The sequence below is a fragment of the Manis javanica genome, chromosome 12, assembly GCF_040802235.1.
Source record: "Manis javanica isolate MJ-LG chromosome 12, MJ_LKY, whole genome shotgun sequence".
Classification (NCBI taxonomy): domain Eukaryota; kingdom Metazoa; phylum Chordata; class Mammalia; order Pholidota; family Manidae; genus Manis; species Manis javanica.
Window position 1 is genome coordinate 4,261,666 of NC_133167.1, and position 20,039 is coordinate 4,281,704.

Genomic DNA, 20,039 nt, shown 5'->3' on the forward strand with positions numbered 1-20,039 from the left:
CACATCACGAACCCCTCCCCACCCGCCTCAAACAGGCAGTGTGACTGGAACAGAAACGTAGTAGTCATAGGGTTCTGGATCTTTGCACCTTGATATCTATATATTTTCCTAATCTACCTTTAAATGGACTTTCACAAAAAGTTTCAGCAGTGCTTTAGGATTTTCTGGCATTTGTATAATGCCATACAGGTGTGTGCTCCACTCGAACCCGAGTTAAGCAATCTACCCTTAGGGAGGTCTACTTGCACAATGTGGGTAGTTCCCTTGACCCCAATCCCACCAGGATTTTTAAATCAGATCCAGGATCCCCACCAGTGAGGTTCCCAGTCTGGGAGGACTCACTTTCCACGTGCCCCACAAGCACTGGCCTGTGTGCCAACCACACACAAGCCCTGGGCACAGCGGGGAGCAGGGCACAGTCCCTGCCCATGAGCTGCACTCCATGGGGCAGTATGGATGCAGGAAGGCACCAGGAGACCAGCTGGTCCACTGTGGAATCCGGGGGGACGTCTTGTGGAGGAAGGACACCAAGGTCTGCCTGCACAAGGGACAGCAAACAGGAAACACAAGAAGCCGGGATGGGGAGGAACACGCGCCTGGGGCCAGCTAGCGGTGCCAGAGCTCGTGTGGGAGGCACGGTCACGTGACCGTTCGTAGAATGACTTATGCCACTGCAGCAGGCACAGACCCAACAGGCCTGACACTGTTCTTGGTAAGAAATGGAGGCTGTCAGTCATTCCAGGCGCCATAAGGATCACGTCTGCAAATCTGGGCTTTGAACTTGTCTGGTCGTCTAGACTTGAGCTAAGTCTGAGTTCTGCACGGTTCTGGGGTAATCGAGGAAGGGTTTCCCCGTGTGTAGCTCACTGGTTACCACCTCACAGAATCTGAGGTCTGCCTTAGCAGGTGTGCACAGCTGGCTGACAGGCTGATCACAGATTCTCAGTGAATCCTCCGTCTTCAAGAAGAAGGTCCTTATTTCACATGACGACTGGGTTTTTAAAATGACAATTACCAACAGTGGGTACAGGCAGGAGCTGCTGTTCTTGCAACGCATCCCCTTTTCCTTGACTCATTTCTTCTCAGAAGAATATACCCATGAAGGAAGAAATCATTCACAACTTCTTGTTACTTTTGATCACTAACAGGGTGAATTTTCTGTCTTCTTTTGGAAGAGAAACTTACTGATAGTAGCATCCTGCTGACAATTTGGAGAATCTTGAGTTTGAATCTTTCACCACAGAAAAAACAAACAAATAAATGCCAACAAGAAGAAGAATCCAAGGCGTGGAGCAGGAGAATCAGAGCCCCTTGGTCCGGATGTGCCCGGGGACGGGTGTCCCATGAGAAAGCGAGGTCCAGTTCTGTACACCAGGGAGAAAGGACAGACCCATTGCCCTTTCCAACTCAGGCAACACACAGAATGGGGAAGAAATCCGAGGAGGAGATTTTTAAAAATGTGAGCAACTAAAGTATTTGTGGGCCGGGTGGGTGGCTGCCATCCACCGCCCGTCCTCTAAGGCAGCAGAGCCTTCCCGGGCAGGGCCCCAGAAGTCCTTGGCTTGGCCACGTGGCCATGCGCAAACTCCTACAGGGCTGCTAAGGGGGTCCCACCTCGCACACCTCTGAATTTCAGCTGCGCCCTTGATGGCTGCTTTCTCGACACAGAAGATAAATAGGTGGTGATGCTGAACTGTGAAGCCCCGAGGTCCAAGTTCTTTCTCATTATCCCCCCCATTTTTCTATCAAGGTGCTCCCTAAGGCTCATACCGAAGTCCACACGACAGGCTGCCCTTCGCCCACCCCGACTGTGGTCTGGCACGGTGTCATAAAACCATGAGACACTCATACGTACCTCCCCCCAGGAAATTAAGCAGCTGGGGCTTTTTAAAGGTCTTGTCGATGTACAATTTTTCAGAGAAACAAAAATATATAGGTCATGGAACAGCGTCAGAAGCCTTGCTTTGAACTATCTTCATCTTCTTTAAATGCTTGGGGTTGTCTTTGCAAAATGCCGAGTGGAGAGGTAGAAGGAGGTGAGCTGCTTGGTCCTGCAGCAGGGTGACCAGCGTGTCCCAGGGTGCCTGGACCTCCCTGGTTTTAGCAGCAAATGCCCCACGCCCTGGGCAAACCGTGAGCTTGCTCACTCCGCTTGGGACCAGCCACAAAACCAAAGCAGCTTCATTACTTGGTTTGAGCTTTCCGTCTGTTACCAAAGCCGGGTCATAGGTTTAATTTAGTAATAGCACCTTGAGGAAGGCGAATCTGCGCCCTGGGTTGTTCCAGGCGCCGTCTTCACCCCACCACGTAACCATCCTCCCCAGCAGCTCCAAGCTCGGGATGGGCTTTCCTCAGATGTCCACCTGGCTCCAGTTTGCTGAGACTGGTGAAAATTTCAGAGTCACAAACCCTTAAAGAGTCTGAAGTGACTGTAGAGACAATATCATCAAACCTCCCCACCCAGTCAAAGGATTCTTTCTCCAGACTTCCAGAGCAGATGCCATGCTGCCAGTTTCTCAGTGTCCATCTAGATGGATCAGGGCCTGATTGTATGTATGCAGAAGGGTTCACACGGGTACGATGGAACTTCCGGACAGGTGGGGCAGCCCGGGTCCACTGCAGCCCAGTGGCTGACACACTCGGTGTGGAGACGATGCCAGGGGTGTAAGTCCCTTCCGCCCTCTCCGCTCTGGTCGGAGGCTCTCCTCAGCGCACCCGGAGTGCTCAGCCATCCTGTGACCGCCACCACGCCCGTGACGATCGCGGGCACCCAGCGTGGGAACGACGGACCCCTAGGAGCATGGAATCTACCATCGCTTCTTTCTCCTGTGCCTGCTTCTCCTGCTCTCTGCCTATAGTGCAGAAGGCAGGACACGTCCGCCCAGGGCAGACACTGCTGCTGGCTGCCGAGCCTTTGGGCAAGGCTAGGGAGTGTGGCAGTGGACAGTGGGCAGACTCAAGACTTCACGGAGCGCAGAGCAAGCGAATTGGGGGTCTGGAGGTATCACTAATACCAACTTTCAGGTAACTTCCCAGTCTGGCCTGGAGCAATGCTTTTCCTATTTCCCCTGATTTCCAGAGAGACCATCACTTCCTATGATCTGGCCAAGCACAGGTAACAGGTAACACTCTGCTACCTACTGGCAGGTGCCCTCCTGCTAAGAACACCACTTAGGGTTTTCACAGCAGGAAATGTGCCCAAGTCAGAGGCCTCCTTCCATGACTTCTGCAGAGGTGCAGGGGACATACCAGCCTAGGCTCAGTAAGTGGCAGAGTGAAGCCACACTGTGGGTCAGAGGGACAAGGACGGGCTTCTAAGCAGCCAGTGCAGGAGCTAAGCTTGGGGTTTGGCTGCAAAACAGAAAGACCCTTCTGGGGACACTGCCTCCAGGGGCGGCCGTGGGTGCTGGGGTAGAGGTTGCAGCTCCAGAAGAGGACATGAAGCCACAGAGCCCAGCAGGAGGTCCCTTGCCAATGACCTTGTGCATGTAGAAGCCTGCCTGAGCTCCCAGAGACCAGCCTTAGGGAGCTTCCTGGCCACTGGCACTTCCAGGTGCACAGCAAGTCCGTCATACCAGCCCAGGTGCACACTGCAGAGCCAGATGCCCCTGACTCATGACCTGCAGCCTGTTGCTGAACCCCCGTTTCAAAGAGCACGTCATTCTGCTGGGATTCCACAGGCCCAGTACACAGCTGGGACCACACACCAGCCGTTTGTGCTGTCAAGGGGCCAGCTTTGTTTTCTGACACACTGATACGTGCAAAACATCTGCTTGGGACTGAAACCTGTGGTATGTGTCCAAATGATGATCTTTTACATAAACACTTCCACAGACACCTGTGTCATAAGGAACTCTCTCTCTTTCCCTAAGGATTATGACTGACCTCTTCTGGGTGATCTTTTTTTTAAGGGCATCCAATGAAGTTACTTAAAAATACTTGTTCAGAGTTTAGGAAGCGGTCAGTCCCCTGCTCCCTCGGTGTCTGAAGGAAGCTAAAGCTAGAGCCCTCTGCTGCTGGGAGCATTTCCTGAGCAAACATCTGGGGAAAGGGGGCCTTGCCGGGGGGGTGGGGGGGTCCGGGGGAGCAGAGGCTGCAACTGAGCAAGACTGGGGCCAGCAGAGGCTTGCAGGGCAGCTTACTCTGGTCCCAACTCAATGAGCCCTGGGCCCTGGCCCGCCTGTCTGCCTGTTCAGGGCACTGGCTGGGGCGCTCATCTGGGAATCTGATTTGGCTAACGAAGCCAGAGCCATCCAGACAAGTCCAAGGAGGGGTACCCAGACAAGTCCAAGGAGGGGTACCCAGCCTTACATGCAGAGAGACAAGCTGTCTGACAGGCAACACCTGACCGCGGTAAATGCTCCCATTCTGGGCTGCTGGTGAAGGGGCTGTACTCCAACCATGCAGGGCCCTCACCATGGGGCCCATTTCCATGTGAGTCAGATTCAACCCTGTCTCCCCTCCCATCTTTCCTGGAGGCCAGACCCTGCCCAGCTCCCTGGGTTTCACACGATCACCAAGCAGAAGGTCATGAGTGATGAGGTCAGGGTCCAGCCCGATGGGGACCGTGAGCGGCGCACACACGCACAAGACATATGTCTGTGTCAGCGCAGAGAGCCACACCGCAGCAAGTAAATGCTGGTCTGGACGGGCTGCTGCATGGCCCCGCCTACTACCTGTCTGAACTGTAGAGGTTTGATGCACCCAAGCCTGCTGCTCTTGAATACCCCCCACCCCACTGTAGCAGCATTACCGTATTAGAGCTCCAGCCTCAAAAAAAGCAGGCCAGTTTTCTTTTTGGTAAATTGCCTAAGCATGGGGAGTTAGTGGTATGTACCAGGAGCTCCACTACTGAGAAACACTTCGTCTTTGTAGAAAGCTTACCTAAAAATATTAAGTTCTTTAGCCAGGTCCTGTTCCGTGGCTGCCTGAAGAGGAATGAATGGGGTGCAGGCTATGCCACTTGATGTCGCTGTAGACCCCTCCTCTGTGGCCAGTGACAAGGCAAGTCCAACAGTGATGAAACCCCAAGCCACCAATCTGGGCTGATTTCCCCAATATTTAACCACCTCTGCCATCACCACACGTGGCCAACGAGCCCACCTTAGTGGTCTTTCCGCCACAATAAATCCTGGAGAAAACCTAGAGAGTGGATGTTACAGTGTGACTGGTGTTTGAGATCATTTGATTCCATCAACTTTTGGAATTTTTGAGACCAAAATAATTGGTTTTCCATGGTGTAGAATTCTGGGGCTTGGGTTTGCAACACATCTGAATGCTCCCAAATTTCTCATTAAAACAAGTTTGGACTCTGCCCATGGGCATGCCCTTGAATGCCTTTTCCCACTTGGCACCGCAGTGTGCCCCACTACCTCAGCAGCTCGAGATAGGAAGTTCCCCAACAAGTTAGAATAGAGCAGACTCCCTCTAGGCACCCGCCAGGGAATACACCTGGAACTCCCCCCACCTCTCCAACCTTTCATCCAAAGCTTCGTTATGAAAACAAAATTGACGAAGGATTACAATGAAGGCCATGGCATCTCTCCATGCTCCAGTCATTCAAATCCATTCCTAGATTAAGCCACTCCCTTAGGGGACTGTGTGCCTGCATCAATGATTTCAGTTCCCAGGAGACTGGCATTAACGGAACTGCACTTTAAAATGACATGGCTCTGGCCTGCCACATAATTACACAGCAAAGCCCTGCTGTGCGCCTCTTCTGTATTCCAACGACACCCACACGTGTGTGTGTGTGTGTGTAGAGTGGAACTGGCAAATGCTGAGGGACAGCACAAATAGAAGCCTGTGTAGAATTTTTGAAGAACTGACTGTGATCACGTAATCAAGATGCCAGGATGACAAGTGAGTGGACATTAGCCCTCTACAGGAATTTTCGGGTAAATACTGTTGTGACACTTTCCTCCCTTGGCAAGAAATAGCAAACATCCCTCCGACCAAGCCTCGGCTTAGGCTTAGCTGGTGCGTGTAAGGTGACCTGAAATGTAGCAGCAATGGAATCTTACTTTTTACTGGTTAGTGGGTCCTGCAAGAACAGTTTGATTGCATCTCTCTCGAGTAACATAAAGCGACCGGTCCATAATTAGAACTCTGCTCTCTGACAGCGTCTCAGGCAGAGCAGAGCCCGTGAGAGGGCAGCCTCCACTCCGCTGTGGCGTCTGACGGACGGGGGCAGGGTGTGTGGCTGCAGAGCCAGAGGGCCTGGACGCAGCAGGACTGGCCCCAGGCAGGCCTTCTGGCTGGTGTGAAGTCTCTGATTTGGAGGCTATCTAGAAAAGCGACCTGACTCTATTCCCCAAATCACCCAAAACAAATCAAGTGCAAAGGAATTTCCTTAGTACAATAAAGGATTTATATCTCAAACGTCTACCTCATGGTGAAGCACGGGTGCTGTTCCCATCAACATCACAGGCAAGTCAGAGATGCCTAATGGGACACCTGTGTTTGGACATGGTTCTGAAAGGTAAAGCCACTACTGTAAGAGAGGGGAAAAAGGGCGACTCATCCCAGCAAGGACACCAACCTGTTACCTATCATACTGGGAAATTATGTACTATTATGTAATATGTAATGTTTATACCTAAAATAAAGATACACAGATGTGTGTGTGTGTGTGTGTAACTGTTCATGAGCGCAGGGAAACAGCCCTCTGGGATGCTGTCAGAGGGAGAGAAACACACACTTTTCCCAGGAATCTGGCAACATATACTCAAAGCCATGAAAGCACACATACTCTTCAGTGTAAGAAGCTGGGGGGAAAGGAGAAGGGCACAGAGGTGTAAACAGAGGACACCGATCAGAGTTACTTGTAACATTAAAGATAATTCAAAGTGAATTTATTTGCCAAATGCCCATTTTGGGGATACTGTTAAATCAGTCAGGCCAACTCTGCACGATGAATGTCACCCATGAGAAACGGCGGGCAGACAGTGGGCTGGCAGCGCACACAGGGTGGCCCTGTGCTTGTGAGAGGAAAAAGCATGCGTGTAGAAACGTGGGGGAACACACCCCCCAAAATGCTACCCATCATGTTCTTTAGGTGGTGATTTGGGAGGGACTTTCATCTTCTTCAATATGCTTATTGCTAACTTCTTTTCAATAACTGTGCAGTTTAAGTTTAAGAGTATTTAAATTTCTTTTAAATTAAAAGCTTAATACAGTGATATAACCAAATGACCAGCTAACGCCATACATCGCAATCTATACATTTACCTACATCAAGGCAGCTAAACGACATGCCAGATCTGTGGAATGTGCTATTAGGGAACTACCATTATCACCCCATCTTCAGAATTAAAGACTTTCTCAAAGAAATCGCCTTGGGTAGAAGGTCTGCTTCTTTCTCCGACAATAACATTAATTCTGCCTTTTAACCTGTCTTCTATAAATGACCAGTACAATGTATTTTATGAATGCAGAGAAAAAAGCTTCCCTTGCCCCATGAACTGATCTGTGTTTTTATCTGACAACAGTAACGGACTTAAGAATTGCATTAACTTATTGTTTTTGTCCTCAGCTGCTCAGAGCTGATTCCTGGGTTCCCATGTGATTGCTGTAACTCTAGGATTTCTGATAGATGCTATCTTCTCCTTTCTCTTTACCACTTGCTCCTCTTTACTCTCATTTAAAATTTTCCTTCATCTGGGCCTTTTATTGTATTTCTTTGCAGAATTAGAGACCCCTAGATCTACTACTTGTGGGGGGAAGAGACAGAGACATGGTCCGATGGAGTGTTGGGGGTCTGATAGGTCTCACGCTGGAGCAGGAGAATCACTACTACTTCACCTTCCGAGGGGAGAGGCTGGGTGCCACGAGGACCCACTCCCACCCCCGTACACACACACAGTGTGCGTGCTCAGGTCTGCGCCTGGCGCCTGCTACCTACACCGCGGGGGCGATACTCACATGCAGACTTGGATGATAGGTCAGCACGCCATTGTCACACAGGGTGACGTATTTCTTTTTCCACTCTTTGTTCAATGATTTGCCACTTCGCTTTAGCAGCATGCCCTATGAGGGAAAAAAGAGCCAGATACACACTAATAAATATATATTATAAAGTCTTGTGTACATTTTAGGAAGGCACATAAGTACTTTAAAAATTTTTGAACTTTCACTGTCCCTGTCATCTTGAAATGGAAATTATGCCTATTTTTTGTTTGGTAATGTTTCTTTCTTTTATATACAACACATATATTTAAACAATTTCCTTTTTTGCATATGTGTGTAGAGCTTTTGTGATACTGAGTGCTAAAAGATGTGAGATCATACATAAAGGATACAGCTTTCTTATAACCACATTATAAGCACATATGGAACTCACAAAGTTATAATGCTTTTAAAATGGAAACCTCAATTGCCTTTTCTAAAAATAACATATTAACTCTATTCTTATGTTATTTGCAAATAAAAACATTTTACAGTTTTTTCATTTCAGATTCTCATTTTATTAAAAATGAAATTCCATTTGCAGACTTAGTAAGAGCATTTAGTAGACGGACTGTGTATAAGTTACTTTAATCCAGAAATTGCATTAGGGCTTCTTGGAGACCAAACTTTAAAGCCAACACACTTTGAAGTGTGTTTACTCCAGGCTTCCGTGATGGTAGATGAGAACTTACTCTAGTTTTAACTACCAATTCCAGCAAACATTCTGGAAAGACCCTGGGCCTCCCTGGGTGCCAGCACTGGGCTCCTGAGGCCCCAGACCCTGACTTTACGCTCTCCTTCCCGGTGGGGCGAAAGGCCTTCCGAGGTCTCTCTTTCAACAAGCAACTCCTGTTCACGTGAAACAAGGACAATGCTTCCTTGCTCTGCTCTTACGATCCATTTATAGACTCACATGATCATAATTATGACTGAGAAGGCCAAAGAATGCTCGTTATTCACCCAGACTGAGACAGAAGGAAAGCTGTAAATGTGAACCGGAACTCAACACCTTAAAGAAGCAGAGACGCCAGTCCCCCCGGGAACCCTCAGCAGCCCGCACCACACTCCTAACTCTGCCGGGCCTCAGGATCCACGCGGTGCGAGAAATTAAGCAAGTATTTTGATGCGATAGTTAAGCTCAAGTTTTGGTCAATTACCAATATTGGGACAACACTGTTTTTTACACCAAATCCCAGGTATATAATGGATTAGGAGCCAGCTTGGGACTCTGACCACTTTTTAAACATTTTTTCTGGAGGTAGACATGTCAATGTTTAAAGCAACTCACAAGTGAACCTTTGGAAGATTATTTCTTCACAAGTTCTTAACATTTAAAGAAAACACACAGCATAACTCAACATGCCTTGATTTCTTAGAATCTAAACCAATATACCCAAATATGGCACCGAGACAGAGTGGAGCAGGCCCAGAGGGAAGTGTGGCTTCCCAGGCAGTGCCAGGTTCACAGCACAGGGGGAACTAGTAGGTGAGTGGCAGTCATATTTGTGACACAATAGTAAATAAGCTATTGCTTAAAACCGTTAAATTTCCCTCCCCAGTGGATTTCTAAGATTTCTAGACTTGGCATGACAGACCTCAGGGAAGTCCTCCTGGGGGCTCACCGTCTCCCACCCTCCATTCCAGATGGAATTCCACCAGTAGCAGGGCGGGGGCCCTGCAGGGTCACTGACGGTGGAGAAGACCCCGGCCACGGCTCACAGCCCTGGGGTCCACGCAGATGGACAGACGCAGCCCACTCGGCTAGCCTGTGGGCCCTTCCATGAGCAAATCTGCACTCACAGTCCCCTTCTTCCCCGTGAGGCTGCAAGGACTTACTACCATTGTCCAACCAAAGTGACGTAAAGAGACGACATTGGGGAACAAAATCAGACTGCTTCATTTTGGTGTTAGGAAAACTTAATGTCTTGGTGAAGGAAAACCCAGATCCTGACAATCTTGAATTCTATGGTTCATCCTGGAAGGGACCTCTGACACCTGCCCACACGATGCAGTGACCAGCGGGACCTGAAGGGCACCCTGGTGTCCCAGGAGTCCTCTCTCTGCCGTCCGGCCTGGCCCCAGAAGGTTTCTGGGAGGCTAAGCCGCTCAGCTGCCTTCCTCCCCACCTCGCAGCTGCACCCAAGTCATGTCGGTCTGCAAACCTTTAAAATAGCTCATCCAAAACAGTAGGAGAAATGAGCAAACTGGATACTGTTTCTCTATCACTGATGAAAGGGGCCCATCCTGAGAAACATGATGAGACGTGTGCTCTCTGATGATTTTTTGATCGGGATGAATTTTTGTAATCAGAGATTCAATCGGACTACAAATGAGGAGACTCCGCAAACAGCTTCTGTGGGTTAAAAATGAGGTGTTTTTTTTTGCTTTCTTTTTTTTTTTTTCTGCTGAAATTAATTCTGAACACTGATTTTTTAAGAGTGTTTGTACCAAGTGAGAATTAGAATTTCAGAAATCTAAAGAAACCCCAGGAGTTAAAGCATTCAGTCCTGAATCCTGCTTGGACTCCTCTTTGTGTGGTCCATGCCTGGGGTCACCCAGTCCCACCTGAGCATCCCTGGAGCCTGTGGTCCGGGAGGCTGGAGCTGCCGAAGCAGGGGTGCCTTACACTCCGAGGGTGGAGGGCTGGTTACTAACTCTGGAGCTGCACTGGGAGACTGCAGCCTCTCCCCAACATGTTCTTGCTTCCAAGGACCAAGGAGATCCACCACAAAGCCCCCTGAGATGTCTCACTGCAAGGCCACATACACGGGGCTCCTTCCTAGTGCCAGTCCGTTCTAAACAAAAGGTTCCAGTTGCTCCGGCACGATGGGACTCTCCTTCGAACACAGTCAGATCCCCAAAGTGCCTGAGGAAAAGCATGTATGCACAGTGTCCCTTTGGGCTGAATTTGTACTGATGCAACAAGGACCCTAACGTCCTGGCAGCCAGTCGCTGCATCAGGCTGAGCCCCTGGACTTCATTTATTCCCTGTGCTTCTGTCATCCTAAACGCTCAACACTTACTACCTGCATGCCAGGAAAACGGAAGATGCTAAGAACAGTTCATTTTAAATTTCTAGCGGACATGATGTCCCGCTCCGACTAGCCAGAAGGTGACAGAAGCCGGAAGGCTCTCTGCCAGAGGTGCTGTGGACGGTAGCAGCCTCGGCTAGTGCCAATGGCCCTTGTGATTCTAGGTCTGTTTGAGTCCATGTAACTGGGGCAAAGCCGCACGAATGTCAACACTCATCCTTGCTCCATCTTTCAGATGCCACTTTTGTCCATGTAAAAATAATCTCTTGCTTAGGATTGTTTCTTGCTGACCAGCTGTCATAGTGTAGACAGCAATTACAGGTTTATCTGACTCTTATGTGGCTTATGCAACTGTTTTTAAAATTTTTTATTTCAAAACAATATGAGGCACACTGTGAGCCAGGTGCTGCTCTAAGAGCCTTACAAGCATTAACCCAGAGAAATTCATGATACCCGATGGGAGTTACTATGACTGTCCCCATTTTACAGATGAGGCCACCGAGGTGCAGAGAGGTTATGTGACCAACCAGCACAGTGGCTAGTCCCCAAAGACAGCTCCAACGTGCCCTACTTGTCAGTATTCGTACCCATGTGTGAACCACCCCAAGCTGACGCAGGGTGCCTGGGACTCACTGTAACCTTACAGGATCAACACGAGTGACGCTATCTACCCTGGGCTTAAATCTTAAGAAATCTTGGCAGCTTCTGCTCTGGGAGGCCTGGCAGAGAAGCCATGCTGTGCTCAGTAGTTCTGAACCACTGAATAATGAGAAATAATGACTTTTCTCAAATCACTAAGTTTTGGGAGTAGATTCTTATGTAACAATAGGTAAGAAAAACAATTTGCATCCGGGGCTGCTGTAACAAAAATCAAAACTGTGTGGCACTGGCTTGAGGCCAGGAAGTAGCTGAGGCTGGCGGGACGGGGAGGAAAACCCCCCGAGGTGGAAGGAAGGGGGCCCAGCAGTGTCCTGGTGGAAGGCCAGCAGACCCACTGCCTGTAGAACACGCGGTGTGGTGAGGGCACCCACGCAGGGACCTGGCTACGGAGGCTGCTGAGCAGAGAGCTCTGGCTCTGACTAAGCCAGGAGAAGTAAGGAGCTCAAGGCAGTCTTCAAGAAGAATGAGAAAATATTTCCAATGTAAAAACCTTGCTCGACTAGAACATGAGAAAAATGGTTTCTCATTCCCAGCTTCTCCTACTAGTAGGAAACTCAGAGTAAGGGCCTCATAATGAACATCAAATCCAGGGGACGCCAGCAGACAGGATCTCAGAATGAACACTGGGAGTGTGGCCTTATCTTGAGAACTCAAAGATTTGAGGCAGGGCCTCGTAGAGCCTAACAGTTAGAGAAGATGTGTGCATCAGAGCTAGGGATCTGTGGTCTGGCTTCTGCGTAATGAATGGGTTATGATTTGACACAAAGGACAGCCACAAGGTTTCTAAAGGAATTATACCATAACTCCATATAAATGGAAAAAAATTCAAAATGAAAAGGGCCTCTGGATGGTCACCCTAAGCACAGCAGGAAACAGGCGGGGGATGCAGGCCAGTTCTTGTGGATCAGGAAGGTTCACTCAGACAGCAAAGCCCAGGGCCAAGGAGGATGCCGCCAGGGAGCAGAACTGCACGCCCTGTGCCGAGGACGGGTGGATTAGCAGCATGCGCCTGGCAGGGCTCACAGCTGGCCCGCACCAGTGCCTGTGCCGGACTGTCTGTCCCTCCCCTCCGCCCTGGAATGAGGGTGTCTGCTGTGGACACCTGACCCCTGACCTGACTCAGCACTGGGTGTGTTTGCATGTGTAAGATACCTTGCCTTGAGTACCCTGGTCTTTCAGACGTGAAGGATCATATCCGAGGCCCCTCATCCACCAGGGCACCTGACGTAGGTGACAATCCTGCACTGAGCCAGATTCCATGATGGGATGGGGTGAGGGTACTTTGCATGTGTGAGAGCAGATTGAAGTAGCTAATCTCCAAAGGTGACCCTCAAAAGCCAGCTCTGTGTGTGGCCCCCGGGCACTCTGACTCAATTTAACCAAGAATGTGGTGGAAATTATGCTGGACCTGTTCTTCTGAGGCTTTAAGAAAGCTGACAGATTCTGTTTTCATATCCTTGGGATCCCTGAGCAGACTTGTAATAAGTTGGTCTAACTGAGGACACTGAGTATAGAGAGAGACCCTGAGACGATGTGGAGGAGAACAAGGTCTTAGATACATGACTGTTGACCCAGGGTGTCAACCCCCAGCCATCAGAGCTACATCTACTCAGGTACCAGATGCACGAGGGAAGAAATGGTATCAGATGACCCAGCCCAAGAAGGCATCTTGTGGAGCAGAGATGAGCTGCCCCCAAAAGCCTGGTCCCAATTCCTGACCCACAGAATCATGTGAAATGATAAGAAGATTATGGTTTTGAAGCACTATGGTTCAGGTTAATTACAAGCGACAACACTCAAGACAGAAGAGCCGGGAGCAACGGTCTATACCCACAAACCCCTACGCTATGCTGTCACCCCTCCAGACCAATTCCAAAGCATTAACATCTTTTGCTTGTGTGCAGAGTTAAGAAATTTAAGGGCTTTGTGACACCTTACTATTTCTCTTACTTGGAAATGGCAAATGCTGATCTAATTGCTACCACCTAGTTAATTTATTGACGCATCAGAAAGATGGTCATTTTAATGACGTACAACCAAAAAAATATCAGGATTCCAGGCAGGCACTTCCTGTTTTTTTTTTGTTCAGGGAACTTTTTCAACTGTGGAGCAAAGAGAATTGTCTTTTGGATTCAATTTCTTTATTAGTCGTGTGTATTCTTTGCCTAGTCCCACGAGGTCATTGAAAGCCAAAAGCAATGTTAAGTGTACAAGCTTTAAATAACTTACAAAGCTAATGTAATGAATGTAGGTGCTATCTGAAATCCATCACTCAGTGCCTGCTGCAGCCCCAAGCTGTGATAAAACACCACTCATAAATTTATATTAAAACCCTGCTCGATAGCAATTATTTACCAACAAAGATTTACTGACTGCATCAGAGACTGGGGGTCCTAACCAGGCAAATCAGTCTTTGTTTTGAGTGTGAGGGACCGAGTGGCATTGGTGTCTGCTCGCACAGAGATCACCACGACACGGGGGAACATACAATGGCCAGGGTCCTATGCGGCAATGGAGCAACAGCCGGCTGCAGGCTGCTCCATGGAAAGATGAGATCAACAGTCATGCCCATGAAGCGCGGATCTTTCCTCTTGAGGCAGCATTTCTCATCTGTTTTAACAGCCACTTGAGGCCATGCATGCATTTGGCTGAAAGTAAAGGCGAGTAAATGTGTGATTTAGCAGTGATATAAATTGAATTATCTGGCTGCACTTGAGGGTGTGCCAATAGCTTCCTAATTACCAAGTTTAAAAAGACAATAGTTTTCCATGGTTTATAAACATCCACACAAGTTCAGAAATGTTTAATGTTTCTGGTTAAAAAAAAAAAAAAGTGGCGTGTGAGTACTTCGATTCTATAACAAGCACCTGTTAATGTTCCTTGGTTTTATGATTTGCATTCTTAATACTGTTGAAGATTCTCATTTTAACAGTTAAAGGTTTCCATGAATTTCTAAAGTGTGGCAGAGAAAAGCTGCATCTTTAAGTCGAAGCCAAGAGTACAGACACTAGATAATTTCACATTTGTGTTCATTTTATTCTCATTAAGGTCTTTCCTGTAATATGCATTAAATATGTGGTTGACTTATGCTTAAATGACTTTAAAAAACCACCTAGAGAAGCACACTTGGGCAGGTGGCAGGTGAATGGAATATTGTCATTAGAAGGTAGGGAAGTGCAGGGGTTTCCCGAGGAGGGTGGCGCACTACCCGCACCCCTCTCTCATGAGGGAAGACTTACCCATCTGACCCTTGCAGATAACAAATACACTTAACCAAGAACACGCATGAACCCTAAGGACTGGAGAGTCACACACTGAACCATGGGTGGTGGGGCTGCAGTCTGCACAGGCCTCATCTTGGCTTCCTCTGTCCCCAGCCCTGGGGACTGATGCTGACGTCACAGCTGCGCATCGTGAACATCAGGTGCCTGACTGATCACTGTGCCCACCCCTGCTGAACAGCTCTCAGCGCCGTGTGCTCTGTAGGCACTCAGTGCTGGGAACCCTACGGACTGCAGCTGGCAGTCTGGCCAGGGGGCCAGATCAAATCTTCCGCCTCTTTTGTAAATAGCATCTGATGGGAACACAGCCATGCTCACTTGCGGGTGTGGTGGCTATCACCCTCACTGGCAGAGCTCAGGGGTCACAGGAAAGGTCACATGATTTGCAAAACCTAAAATACTTGCTATTCGGCCCTTTAGAGACAAAAGCTGCGAAGCCAACCCAAAAGACATGGAACTAGGCAGGAGCAATCACAGCCACCGATTTTATTTAAAATCAGCAAATTCTATTCTTTCTCCCCAAAATGCTCTCCTTGTACCCTGCCCTTACTCCCCACCATCCTGGTGAACACCCCCTTACCCTTTAGCTATGAGCTGTGGGGTCACAGTCTCCGGGCTGCCATAACCTCTGTTGAAACAATACCTCCTGGACCGTTAAGATACTGGCTGTTACGGGTTGAACTGCTCCTCCCCAGATGCACCTGAAGCCCTGGCCCCGAGCACCTTGGAACACCAGTGTATCTGGATAGGTCTTTAAAGAGGTAATCAAGGTTAAATGAAGCCATTAGGATGGGCCCCAATTCACAATGACTGGTGCCCTTATAAGAGGAGATTAGGATGCACATGCACAGAGGGAAGACCATCTTCTGTGAGGACAGAGAACACAGCATCTTCAAGCCAGGAGAGGCCTCAGGAGACACGGCCCCGAGGACACCATGACCTTGGGCTTTGGGTCTGCAGAACCAGAGAGAAGAAATGTCTGTTGTCAAAGCACCCGGTGTGTGGCCCTTCATTAGGGCAGCTTGAGCAGATGATACAACGGTGTGGAAACAGGCTGCGCACCACGGGACCCAGCCTGGGGCTCACCTGCCAGTGCAGGGATGGGGCGGTGCTGGGAGTGTCCCTTGTCACACCTGTATCTTCAGCTCTCAGTGCCCCATTCACTTCAGTCTCGCTTCTCATTCTTGATGGGATGTCCTTCAGGTACTCAGCACCTCCAAACCAGAGGACCCCAAATGGACACATGGTCCTCTCCCACCGTGTCCTGGGAATTTGGGACCAGGAGTGAGGTGGACAGTCAGAGCCGACTGGCTCCCAGATTCCCCTACCAGTACCTGGTGCATGGTTAGGCCTGACGATCACCTGATTTACAGCCATTCCTAGTTCTAAAATGTCTCCAAAAAATCTCCAAATACAAAAGCATTCCATTGAAAACCTAAAACCAAATAAAAACATGGAGAGGGAGTAACACGCTGCCACTTAATTAAAACACATCTGGATGAGGGACCCCCCCCTCAATATAGGGTGCAGGGTTTAACAGAAAAGGGCAAGTGGGACAAAAGGACAAGACTGCAGGGACCCCGGACCCCGTGAGCCGAAGGGAGCACATCGATGACATGACCATTCACTGTGTGCCAGGAAACCATCCCGATTAACTGGTGTCTGCAGATCCTTCTCAAACAGAGAACTTCCAGCAAATTCTCACACATGTGATGCCCTGATACAAGTTTTGGCAAAAGGGGATAACAGACCAGACCCTCCGGCCAGGCCCACGAGCGCGACCACGATCACTGCACTGTAACGTTCTTCCTAGTTTGACATGTTTCCATAGAAACAACAGGAAGCTCCCTTAACCGGACTTTTTAAAAATAGTAATATTTGCCTCCCAAGGCCCTGCTCCAGAGGATCCTTTACGGCACAGAGGCTCCTCTCCCAGCCTGCTCGGTCCTGGGGAGGGGCTGCAGTGTGGGTGGGGGGCCAAGGGACGACGAGATGATTGTGGCTCTCTAACCAGCTCCCTGGCGACCCCTCCCCTTTCTGGGTGGTAATGTTTCTGTCATTCCGCCAGGTTGTAAGGTACAAAGGGTTACACTCTAATTGAGCCATCAGCAGCTCCCACAATCCTATAAAGCCCCGATTATGCACGGCAGGGTTAGTGACACACTTGTTATTGTCGATGCCCTATTTGCGAAACCCAAACCCGCACCACACACAGGTCATCTCGCCCCGTGACCTTCCTGTCATTAGCCGCGTCTATTCCTACCTCACTGCTGAGAAAATCACACGGCCCAGGCTTCAAAGTGCTGGCCGGGACTGGATTCGACCAGGAGCTAATCACCCACAAATCCAGCTCAAATGGCAATAATTGGCTAAACCGTTCCCCTCTCCAGAGCTCAGCAGTAATTTGGGATAATAAAGAATTGTTCAGCTAACTGCCCCGAAATGTAGGCTTTGTGACCGACACACTTCACATTTTAATAATGATGGACATGGAATCCAATTTAACTCCGTGTCCACCGAGTAACAAGACCAAGAACAATGATGGGTGAAGGAAAAGTTTGCCAGATTTGCCCCCTTTTAAAACCACGTAGAGGCCAAGGAAGCCAGAGACTGATACTTCCCGTCGGGTTGCCTGGAATGATTAAGTCCCAGCAGGAACCAAGTGATTCCAAGCAAGAACGAGGAAGCTGCTCTACGTGGGGCCCCTGACTGCCATCACCTCCCTCGCCCGCCCGAGGGAAAGGGAAGGGCCCACAGGTTTTCCTCTGGGACTGATATCCCTTCCTGAGTTTTCTAAGTGGTCCTGCTCTCCGTCACCTGCTCTCCTCCCTCCCCCCTTCCCCCTGCCTCTTTCCATCACTAGCGGCAGGGGTGACAGTATCCCAGGTACCAGCTGGGCTGCCAGGAGACACATCCAGGAGCCTCCATGCCCGCCGTGCGCCGGGGCCTCTGGGAGCCACACAGCCAAGCAGAGCCACTCCGTCCCCTCCAGACCCAGCCTCTCCTCCCGACCACGACGTGAGAGCGACAAACAAGGCAGAAAGGTGCTGCCCAGCCTGGAGATGGACTCCGCTCATAGTCAGGAAGAAACTGAATTCAGTGGCCTGCCCAGGAGGCCAGCACACCCAGGCGTCCTGGTGGTCAGGGGCGAGCCAGGGACGGGGCGGGTTTGCAGGTGGGGGTGGGGGGATCCCTTACCCTAAGGTGATGGCCAGCACCTTAGAAAATACAATTTGTGCATCTGCACGGTGATGTGAGAATACGGCAGAGAGGAATTCATATAAAAGCAACAAAAACCCGCAGCTGCTTTATTCAAGGAAACAAGCCGAGCCCCGCCGTCTCCTCCAGACACTATACATGCCTGGGCAACGCGCGAGTGGCATGCCTGTGCCTAGTAAGGGTCCGAAGCACACGCATCAGGTACAAAAACGACCCCTTAGTCTCCTGCAGGGGGGATTCCTCGCTCCTCCTGACCAGCACTATGTTCTCCCTGCCGCCCACGCGTCCTCGCTTCCCTCCAGCTTCTCTCTTGCATTCCTGCCAATCGTTCACCCACATGACTGTTAAATGCTGCCACTGCTCAGAGCTCTTTCTTCCCAGGTGACACTCTTCCCCTAGGAAATCCCATCCACAACTGTGCAGGCTACCCGGTGCCCCCAGTAGCCAAGCTCAACCGGTCCAGAGAGCTGCAGCTAACCATGGTGCTCGCCCGGGTGCCTCCCACTTCACCTGCCCTGCTTCAGCTTGGGCCCTACTGCCTAGGAGGGCCTGGACCTGCTGTCTTGTAGGGCCACCACAAGCCCCACGTGACAACAGAGGACACTACGTGTGGTCGGTTCTGAGATGTGCTGCACGTATGAATGAAAAAACTGAGAAAAGATAACGTTTTAATATCAATTACATGAAGAAGCAATTACCTTTGATATGTTGGATTAAATAAAACATATTCAAATTAATTTCATTAAAAAAAACCTTTCCAATGTGGCTACCAAAAGAAAATCAAAACTGTATGTGGTTCACGTCCTGTTTCTGTCCACACATATCAGCAACCTCCCTGTCTGGCTCCTTAGCTTCTGCAACATCAGCTTAACAATGTGGGGGCTGTTCTCATTTTGCCCGTTTTTGTTTCCTACGACCTAGCAAGTAACTAACGGATGTACAAAAATTGCCTGTTGGGTGAATGAATGAATGAACAACTAACTGAGTAGTTTTAACTATTACCATGAACGGTGACACACTGCATGGAGATTATTCAACTGTGCAAAGTAGTATGTGCAACAAAACTGAGTAGCAAAACTCAAATTTGAACCCATGCTGTCCATAGGGCTCCAATCCTATTATTGTGACCCTATTCACACGCCTTTCTCCTTACAGAAGGAAAAGGCCATCCTTAGAATCACCCCCTTGGTGAGCAGGAACCAGTGTACCTACCAGCCCACCAGCTGTCCACATGGGACCCCAGTGGGTCTTCTGACAACTATCAGCTCATCTGTCTGAACGAGCCTGGAATCGAGGAAAGGGAGACAGCCGTCAGCATGCAGGGCCCCAAGTCACAGGCAGAGGCCACCCTGCCGAACACAGGCAACACATGGGGGTGAGAGACGCGACGGTGACCACAGGACAGCTGGGATGTGCTGCCTTTCCTATCAAACACCCTCTCTGTGTCTTCTCCACGCCAACTTTGAGTCTATAACACAGAGAGACTGCTGCTGCTGTCAGCGAGAAATGCCTTCCCTGATTATGGAGTAAGATCGCATGGTGCCTGGGATGCCTTGCTAATACAGAAGACCCAGATGCAATCCTCAGCGGCAGTCGGAACCGCACTTAGGGAAATGACCATGCAAAAAAGACTATCCCTTACTTCACTCCAAAGTCCTCAAGTGACAGAATTTTTAAAATAAAAGAGGATGAAGTGGTGTTCAGCAAATTCTCTGATTCATCACATTAAAAAAATTTACTCCTGTGGTGCCACTATAGAAGCTGATTGTTAATCAGGACAATTTAATGATGAAACACTGCAAATATTGTGTCAGCAAGTTAAAAATGGCCTTGTTGTTTCAATATAAGAATCACTTAGTATATACTATATATAAAGTATTGCATTTCATGCCCCATTTCC

The 20,039-nt window shown here is 49.3% G+C and overlaps 1 protein-coding gene across 16 annotated transcripts in view; it reads right to left on the bottom strand.

Moving 5' to 3' along the window:
• AGAP1 (ArfGAP with GTPase domain, ankyrin repeat and PH domain 1) overlaps nt 1–20,039 on the bottom strand; it is a 513,333-nt gene that overhangs the window by 177,278 nt on the left and 316,016 nt on the right. For all 16 annotated transcript variants that reach the window (XM_073217944.1, XM_073217945.1, XM_073217948.1 and 13 more), the window contains one exon: nt 7,924–8,028. In XM_073217944.1, coding sequence (XP_073074045.1) covers nt 7,924–8,028 — 105 coding nt within the window. The remainder of the gene's footprint in view (nt 1–7,923; nt 8,029–20,039) is intronic.